Source organism: Carassius carassius, chromosome 31 (genome assembly GCF_963082965.1).
Source record: "Carassius carassius chromosome 31, fCarCar2.1, whole genome shotgun sequence".
Taxonomy (NCBI): domain Eukaryota; kingdom Metazoa; phylum Chordata; class Actinopteri; order Cypriniformes; family Cyprinidae; genus Carassius; species Carassius carassius.
The window spans coordinates 1,752,804-1,762,317 of NC_081785.1; the positions used below are offsets into that span (position 1 = coordinate 1,752,804).

General features: G+C 34.9%; 1 protein-coding gene across 4 annotated transcripts; it reads left to right on the forward strand.

Annotated features, from left to right (window-relative positions):
- The first annotated feature begins 185 nt into the window (after positions 1–185).
- On the forward strand, positions 186–8,528 carry slc5a6b (solute carrier family 5 member 6). 4 transcript variants are annotated; one of them, XM_059518470.1, is made up of 15 exons: positions 186–649; positions 1,708–1,773; positions 1,868–1,919; positions 2,017–2,084; positions 2,564–2,718; positions 3,873–4,013; positions 4,099–4,228; positions 4,341–4,396; positions 5,494–5,603; positions 5,756–5,826; positions 6,596–6,682; positions 6,768–6,928; positions 7,009–7,115; positions 7,911–8,032; positions 8,110–8,528. In XM_059518470.1, the coding sequence occupies exons 1-15, from the start codon at positions 302–304 to the stop codon at positions 8,230–8,232; spliced, it is 1,797 nt and encodes a 598-aa protein (XP_059374453.1). In that variant the 5' UTR covers positions 186–301; the 3' UTR covers positions 8,233–8,528. The 4 variants fall into 4 exon arrangements, with proteins under 4 accessions (XP_059374453.1, XP_059374450.1, XP_059374451.1 ...); XM_059518467.1 differs by having other exon boundaries at positions 187–649; positions 4,308–4,396; XM_059518468.1 differs by having other exon boundaries at positions 187–649; positions 4,308–4,396; positions 8,113–8,528.
- Positions 8,529–9,514: the final 986 nt, after the last annotated feature.

Here is a 9,514-nt window from a genome sequence, read left to right on the forward strand (position 1 = left end):
ACTAATGTCACCAAAGAGAAGCCTGATATTTTCACTCAAAGACCCACTTTAAAAATGTCAAAAATGAAAGTTTGAATCATTCAGAAATCAGACCTATAACATGCATTTGGAAAATAGATTGGGTGAATTTTTATTTCTATACCAGTACAACATGGAATCGTAAGCTGATTGATTAAGTATATGATCTTATATCATTTGTGACATGTTTCAGGTCGTCAGATTTGCAGATCAATGGCTTTGACCTTTGTCCTGAGCACGCAGTGGAGACTCTAATATCACGCTTCATGCCTGCAGTCTCAGTATGGATCCCACGGGGCAGAAGTACTTCACTATTATTGATTATGTGATATTTGCATTGCTGTTGGTGGCCTCCATGGCCATCGGGCTGTACTACGCCTTCACCGGAGGACGCCAGAGCACCACGCAAGAGTTCCTGTATGCAGACAGGAGTATGAAGTGCCTGCCACTCTCTCTGTCTCTCATGGCCACTTTCCAGTCGGCCGTGGCCATCATTGGCACACCGGCTGAGGTTTACGCCAATGGCACGCAGTACTGGTTTATTGGCTGCTCTTATATTCTGGGTCTCCTGATACCAGCCCATATTTTCATTCCTTTGTTCTACAGACTGCATCTCACGAGTGTTTACCAGGTATACATCCTTTCAAAATATTGCATATCATCTAAAGACCCTCTTGGTTCTTTATTGGCATCAGTGGTTCCATTAAGAACTTAAGAATGTCAGTGGAATATTTCCAGTTCTTTATTAGGAAGAACTTTAAGATTACAAAAATGTTCTTTACACTTAGAAAACAAAAGTTATTTTCAAGGAATAGTTCACCCAAAAATGAAAAATTGGCTCACCCTCAGGCCATCCCAGATGTAGATGAGAAATCAGAACAGAAAATGTAGCTTTCCATCACTTGCTCACCAATGGATCCTATGCAGTGAATGGGTGCCGTCAGAAGGAAAGTCCAAACAGCTGAACATCACAATAATCCATCTTCAAACTGTTTCTTCTTGCTAAAATACAAGTTCTTTATCCATAATATTGTTTTCTCCAGTGAAGAAGTCATCTTGTCTGAATCAGGAGCGAAATATGCACAGCTCAAGCACCGTTTACAAACCAAAACATATCTAAACTAATATGTGGGTGGATTTTGATGTGAGAGACAACAGGGGATGGATTTTTTTAACAGCTTTATTATTGTATTATGAACTTGTATTTTAGACAGAAGCAAAGGTTGAAGATAAAAACATCTTAATGATTGATTTGTTTCTTACAAACATGCAGATATTCACTTGATGGTTTGGAGTGCTGTGGATTACTTGTGAATTATTGGTGATGTTTTTATCAGCTGTTTGGACTCTAATTCTGATGGCACCCATTCACTGCAGATGATCCAATGGTGAGCAAGTGATGTCTCAAAATCTGTTCTGATGAAAAAACAAACTCCTCTACATCTTGGATGGCCTGTGGGGCAGTAAATATTCAGATAATGTTATTAACTTTTCCTTTAAGAAATGGTTCACTGACTGGTTCTTTGGAGAACAAAAAACATTTCTATGGCATTGCTGCAAAAAACAAAAACCTTAGAACCTTTAGTTTCTGTAATAGTTTAACATCGCGGCACTACTATTTCACCATTAATGTTTTCTTTTGTCATTGATTACTTAATTAAACATGTTCATGTCTCATTAACTTCACAGTATTTGGAGCTGCGCTTCTGTAAAGCCGTCCGAATTTGTGGCACTGTTACTTTTATTTTTCAGATGGTAAGTTCCAGCCTTTCTGTTGTGAAATAAATTTGTATTTTTGCATTTTTAATGCATTGCATGGAGAGAGTTCCTGTGTGGTTCCTTTTTGCAGGTCATTTATATGGGTGTTGGCATCTATACACCTGCTCTTGCATTGAATGCAGGTAATGTTACAAATATATATAGTCATAATTAACATTATTAATGCATGAACACAAATATAACTGCCTGTTGTAACTAATAACATATGTCTGTCTCTAGTTACTGGTTTTCATTTATGGGGAGCAGTATTGGCGACTGGGTTAGTGTGCACGCTTTATACAGCACTGGTAAGAGGATTTTCAGTGGTTAAAGGTTGCTTACTTTACAGATTACATGCATCTGGTCTTAATGTGTTTGTCTTTGTAAACTTCAGCTTGCTTTGCATCTTAAACATTTCTTTTCGGATGACAACGTCTAATGTTAACCACTAACCTTACAAAGCCCACTGTATCATATTTGACATGCAAATATGTAGGGCATCTAAATGATCAACATGATTTAATCTTTTTGTCCACATATATTAGCATCTGCATCAAATTAAATTTTTTTTTTCAGTTTAGGCCTAGTGTGAGTTCCATGTTTTAATTTTATCATAGCTTATGGGCCATAAAAGCCTGTATCATAAATGATTCAAAACATGCTGAAAACACATGCAAAAATAGACTATCATTTCATGTCAGGATATACAGGGCTGCAAATGTCATTGCATGTTGATTGGTTACTTTTGTTTTCAATGTGTCAAAGTTATTTTTGCATGTTTTTGCAGGGCGGGCTGAAGGCAGTGGTCTGGACCGATGTTTTCCAGACAGTAGTGATGTTTACTGGTCAGCTTGCCGTCATCATTGTGGGCATCCATCAGGCTGGTGGTCTGTCAGATGCCTGGGTGAAAGTCAGGGATGGTGGACGCATCTCAGGGATTGAGTATGTTCTCTTTTAATGGTGTAAATGGTATAGCAGCTGGTAGCCAGCACATCTAACCACCATCTATTGAAACCAAGGGTTTTCAAATGGTTTGAAGCCAAGGACCCCAAATATAATAATGAACACCTTTTTGAGGTTAGGCAGTTGTTTATTTAGATATACTATAAATGGACTTTATATAGTATGAGAAAAAATATTTAGACCAAATGATCACAATAGATGGTTTTATTGTGTTTTTGAACTAAGCCAACGGCAAATAATTAAAACATTTCATTAGAAAATAATGACTTATGTTAAGTAGATTACGCCTTTTTTTTTTCTAGCCACAATTAATGTAAGAAAAAATAAAATCTTTATTTATATACCACTTTTCACAATAAATATTGTTCCTAAGTGGATAAACCTTATGCAGATTTTTTTGTCAATAGAATAAAATAAATGTGATGTTAATGTAATGATTTTGATGAAACTAGAATTATTATAAAAGTTGTAAATGTTTTACATTTATTTAATTAATATCTTTGTGTTAACTTGCATCATTAAAAAATAATTTATAATTGTCAGTTCTTATATTTTTTGACTTTGTAAATCCCTTTATTAAATGACTGCTTGCTTTTTTTTGTACCAAGTTTTGACCTTGAGAAATTTCTACATTTAGCCAAATTTAATTAGACTGCCTCAGCAGTGCAAACTCACGTTTTTCCTCCCAGTTTTGGGTTTATATCTTACAATTCCTACTTTTGTTCTGGCAGTTGCAAGACATTAACTTGAGATATAAAACTTGTGAGGTGTAAAACATGCAATTGAAAAAAAAAGTAAAGCTTGTTTTTCCCACTGTATAAAAAAATTAAAGTAATTGTAACTTTTCATATCACAGTTCTGAGATTATCTCTCATAATTCAAGATTTTCTTCTCAAAATGTCAAATTTAACCCTTGCAATTCTGAGTTTATATCTGAGTTTATAATCTTTCTCCTTAGAATTACCTGAAAAAAAGTCAGAATTGTGAGATTTAAATTTTTTTTAGACATCATTGAAACTAAATAGATCCAGAATCCTAAGTATTAGATGTATGCATGTGAGTCCTCCCGTTCTGTTTGTGCTACAGACATGAATGCTATTGTACTGATTCTCAAAGTCATTTCTCATATCCAGCCTGAATCCCGACCCAACGGTGAGACACACGTTCTGGACGTTAGGTGTTGGAGGAGTGTTTCTGATGCTGTCTCTGTATGGAGTGAACCAGGCTCAGGTTCAGAGGTACCTCAGCTCCCGCACAGAGAGAGAAGCCATCATGTAAGTGTTCCTTTCATTCATGTACAGACCCCTAAGGCTCTCAGATGAAATATGCGTCACAGAAACATCCTGTGTTCTTGAGCAGGTCCTGCTATATGGTGCTTCCCTGTCTTCAGGTGGCTCTAATGCTCAGTTGTCTGATGGGGCTGGTCATGTACGCTTGCTATGGTAACAACAGCCCTCTAGAACAGCAGTATATCACCTCCAAAGACCAGGTTAGAAGCAGCAGAAACATGTGATCATTTGGGGCTCCCTGATATAAATAGTGATATATGATGTGTTTTGACTTCACAGATGATGCTTTACTTTGTCATGGACATGTTACAGAATTTCCCTGGACTTCCTGGACTGTTTGTGGCGTGCTTGTTCAGCGCATCTCTCAGGTAACAGCGTGATGCTTGAAGCGCTCATATTTCACAGATCATATTCAGTCAAATTTCTTTTTTCTTTTTTTGCATATGTTATTTTATATTTTACTGGTTTTGTTATGTTTGTTCTTCCTTTTTCGTTTTAGTGTGTATATATGTGTGTGTGTGTGTATGTATGTATGTATATATATATATATATATAATATAATTTAACTTTGTAGCTATTGTGTATATATATACATTCTAGTTTATATACATTCTAGTTTACCTCCTTTTCTTTTTTTTAATTTATACCCGTAATTTATTTTTTTAATTATTTTTATTTATTTTTAATCAAGTGGTTGTAAAAACATTTCACTGCATATCGTATTATGTACGGTTATGTATGTGACAAATACAAATTTGAATTGAATAATGACTGTATTATAGTAGGAATCTGATGACAGTCTCCAATGAGAATAAGCTCATTATTTATATTTGTGTATATATATATATATATTTAAATGCTTTTGAAAGAAGTCTCGTCTGCTAACAAAGGCTGCATTTATTAAATCAATAATACAGTAAAAACAGTAATACTGTAAAATACTATTATAATTTAAATGACTGTTTTCTCTTTGAATATGTTAATATGTACAGTAATTTATTGTTCTGTTGTAATGCTGTATTTTCAGCATCATTACTCCAGTCTTCAGTGTCACATGATCCTTCAGAAATCCTTCTAATATTCTGATTAGCTGCTCAAGAAACATTTCTTATGATTATCAATTTTGAAAAGTGAACTGCTTCATATTTTTGTAAAAACGATAATTAATTATTATTTTTTTTCAGTTTTTTTGTTTGTTTTCGTGAATTGAAAGCTCAAAAGAACAACATTTAAGCGAAATAGAAATCTTTTGAAACGTTTTCAATAAATGTCTTCACTGTCACTTCTGATCATTTAATTCATCCTTACAGAATAAAAGTGAAATGAATAAAAATAAACCTCACTGACCGAATTTTGAATTCATGCAAATCTGCTATTTTAGTCTCTATAATAAACTCAGGTCTAAAAGAGATATGCAATAAAAATATAGAAATATATTTATTTGTATCTCCTCCTTATTTTACAGTACAATATCCTCAGCTTTTAACTCATTGGCCACGGTGACGATGGTGGATCTGATCAAACCCCATTACTCAATGACTGAGGCCAGAGCCACACTGCTGTCAAAGATCCTGGGTCAGACACTATCTCTTCATTTGAAATGGTTTCCGTCTCCCCACTGATGCACATTAGAGAATATGTTTCATCTGATTTTCCCTCTACTCAAAGAGATCAAATGAAGCTCTCAGTGAGCATATTTATAATGCATGCCTCTGTTCCTCATCCAGCTCTATCATATGGGATTATATGTGTGGCTATGGCTTACGTCGTCCATTTGATGAACAGTTCAGTTCTTCAGGTAAGCGTGCATGCTTTTATAAGCAAGTTTATAGCAGTAATCGACTTATGTTAAGAAATGTTCTAGCCCTCAATGTAGCATTGCATCACTTGCTCACCAGTGGATCCTCTGCAGTGAATGGATGCCGTCAGAATGAGGGTCTAAACAACTGATAAAAACACAATAATCTACACCACTCCGGTCCATCAGTTAATGCCTTGAGAAGCTAAAAGCTGTGTGTTTGTAAGAAATCCATTATTAAGAAGTTTTAGCTTCAAACTGTTCTAGTCCAGAAGAGTCTATAATCCATAGTATTGTGTTCTCCAGTGAAAAAGTAATCTAATCTGAATCAGGTGAGAAATATGCACAAATCAAGCCCCGTTCATAAACCTAAACAGTTCTAAACAAATATGCCAGTGGATTTTGATGTGAGAGGATGAAAGGGAATGGACTTTTTTTGGACTTGTATTTTGACCAGAAAGGACTGTTTAAAGTCGAAACACCTTAATGAAGGATTTGTTTTTTTACAAACACGCTCCTTTTTATTTTAACTGGTGGACTGGACCGGTTTGGATTACTGTGATGTTTTTATCAGCTGTTTGGACTCTCATTCTGATGGCACCCATTCACGGCAGAGGATCCACTGGTGAGCAAATTATGCTACATTTCTCCAAATCTGTTCCTATTGGATGGCCTGAAGGTGAGTACATTTTAATTTTTGGATGAACCCTTCTTTTAAGGAACCCCCTTTTCTAACCTTTATTTTAAGAATGTTGTATTTCACTTTAAGGCAGCTCTCAGTATCTTCGGGATGGTTGGTGGGCCGCTGCTCGGTCTGTTTTGTCTTGGCATCTTCTTCCCATGTGCAAATAGCATCGTAAGTTCCTCCTGTCCATCCATCCATCCATCAGTCCACCCACATAAATAAGGACATTTTATTTACTTGTATTTTTTCCTCTCAGGGCGCTGTAATAGGACTTGCCGCAGGTCTGATCATGTCTTTCTGGGTTGGCATTGGTGGCTTTTTGTCTCGGATGCCCAGTTCTGTACAAGTTCTTCCACTCAACTCTACTAACACTGTACCAGCCGTCTCTGGAAACATCACTGTCATAGATGCGGCCAGGTGACTTGTAGATCAGTACCAGCATGCGTTGTACTGTATATATTTAGGGAAATAATGAAATGCTTTTCCTCATCTTCCAGCAGACCTGTTGGGCTGAATGGGTTATATTCTCTGTCATACATGTGGTACAGCGCGCTCAACTCCTCCACCGTGGTGCTCATCGGACTCCTCATCAGCTTCATGACTGGTACCAGACATTGACCTGAAGAACGAGACACTGCTTTCTTATTAGAGAGAGGGGCGATACACTTACACTGAAGAAAGGAGCCAGAAAACACAGTTGGACTTGCAATGGCTCAGCAAGAAAATCTATTAAATAGTGCTTCACGTTAATAAAAAAAAAAGCAGTTAATACTTTACAATAAAGCTCCATTTGTTAACATTAGCAGATGCATTAGCTAACATAAATGAACTTACATTGAGCTATATATATATATATATATATATATATATATATATATATATATATATATATTCTCAAGCATTTATTAATATTGATTGATGTTAAAATTTAAAATATAGTTGTTGATTGTTCGTGCATTAATGTTTACAAAAAAGACATTTAATTTTTTAGTTAACGTATTAGTAAATGTTGAAATTAACATTGGGTAATATTATTAAATGCTGTAGAAATATTATTAATTATTTGTGCATGTTAACTAATGGGATTAATGTTAACAATAAAAAACCCTATTGTAAAATGTTGAGATGAAGCTGATAGAAAATATAAATATTGGATAAAAAACTTAATGTATAAATGTTTCTTTGGCAACTAACTGAAATAGAACACAAAATACATGCACTCTTGTTTCTGCCACTTTTTAATCTATCAATTCTGATTATTAATCCCACAATTCTCAGAAGTGATGTTTCTATTCTGTGCTAGAAACAAGCTTCCAAAACATACACTGTTAGCAGCATGTAAAACACAACAACCAGTGAACTTGCAGCTGTTTTTTTTTTTCCTACAAATTCGTCCAAGGCCCAACAAAAGGAGACGATGTGGCGTCTGGCACAGTGTATCCTGTGATGAGAACGGCACAATCTCTTGTGCACAAGCTTGTGAAGCCGAGCGCTTGCTGTACGTCTCCTCCCGAGCACACGGTAAGATGGTCTCATGGCTTTACACGAAGATGCATTGTTGCTTTGGGTCATTTTAATGTAGCTAAAACTGCTTCTAGCAGATCGATGACCATAAAGAAATAAATGGAAACGTAACGGAGGATGCTGGAACTGAGGAAGAGACGGAAACATTTCTCCCATCAAATGCGGTTTCTCCTGTGGAGCACGAGACTTCCGTATAGCAAACTCACCAAGAACGGGTTATCTTCCACACTAAGTATTGTAAATATGTTACTAGTAATGCTAATTACAGAGATGCATGTCTGTGATTATTTTGAAGGAAAAGGTTTGTCTAGGTGTAAAGATTTGTAATGGACTGTATATTTCTGTCACATTGGTATTGTTTTGTATGTTTAGCTGCTGTATATAAAACCAAAGAAAATATTTTTACAACATTATCTGTAAAGATGTAAAGTGCAAATCCAAATGACAAAGAGAATGTTCAGCGAATCAATTTTTGTAATAAAAAAAAAATGTGTGCATCATGTGCTTCGGCTTTTCTGGGTGAATCTCACAACTCTGAACATAAGTAGAACTCTAAAACATTAACTTCTGCGTTAAGACATTAAGAATAATCAACATTATCAAAATAATATTTTTCTTCTTTTCACAGTACTGTAATGGGAATTTTGGGAAGAAAATTATATATTACATATTTGCTTAATTGTAATGAAATTAGTGATATAATCAAAACATTTATTTACTTATGTATTTATTGGGTGATATATGTCCTGGATACGTTCTTGACAGGTTTCACATTTAGTACAATTAAGATGCAAAATGAATATGCTTCTAAATTGACACACGTGCATATACATGCATTTATATTAATATATTATAAGTAATATATAATTAAAAATAAGTTGTATAAGATATACTTATTTTTTATTTTATATTGCATATGTATTAATAAAAGTGCATTAAAGAAGCATTTTTGTTTGCTATTCCTACGTTTGTCCAGCAGATGGCGCCAATGAGCAAAGGCCGTAAATGTCCACTTCACTTTTAAAATTAAAATATACATTTGTGGTTGGTTCCTCGAATTGCTACACAAGTGGAAGCTGTGCAACATCCATCTGTCTCCCTGTCTATCTATCCATCCATTAGCAAAACATGATGCTGACTTGAGCATGTGCACTTTTTACTTAAACATACAGCAACCAAAGATGAGAGCCTTTATGGTTCAACCTCAATGATTCTGATTAATATGCGATTAAAAAAAAATTTTAATTTGCCTTATGTATTCTAAAGTACAATAAAAAAAGAAATTGAAATAATTTACACAGAAATTGTTAGTAAAAACTTGTCACATTGAATTACATGTAAAAATTTTAAGTAGAAAGAAATTTAATTACGTTTATTACAAAAAAAAATGCAATGTAGTCAAAGCAGATGATGCTACAGTGTAACAGCATACAGTGTGCACTTCAATGAGATTAGAGTTCGAGTTTCATTACTCTCCGA

Excerpts from the sequence above, each read along its gene's own strand:
- slc5a6b (XM_059518467.1), top strand. The coding sequence starts at position 302 with ATGGATCCCACGGGGCAGAAGTACTTCACTATTATTGATTATGTGATA. Across the intron at positions 4,397-5,493 it reads TTGTTCAGCGCATCTCTCAG|TACAATATCCTCAGCTTTTA; the intron begins GTAACAGCGTGA and ends CTTATTTTACAG. Across the intron at positions 8,033-8,109 it reads CGTCTCCTCCCGAGCACACG|CAGATCGATGACCATAAAGA; the intron begins GTAAGATGGTCT and ends AACTGCTTCTAG.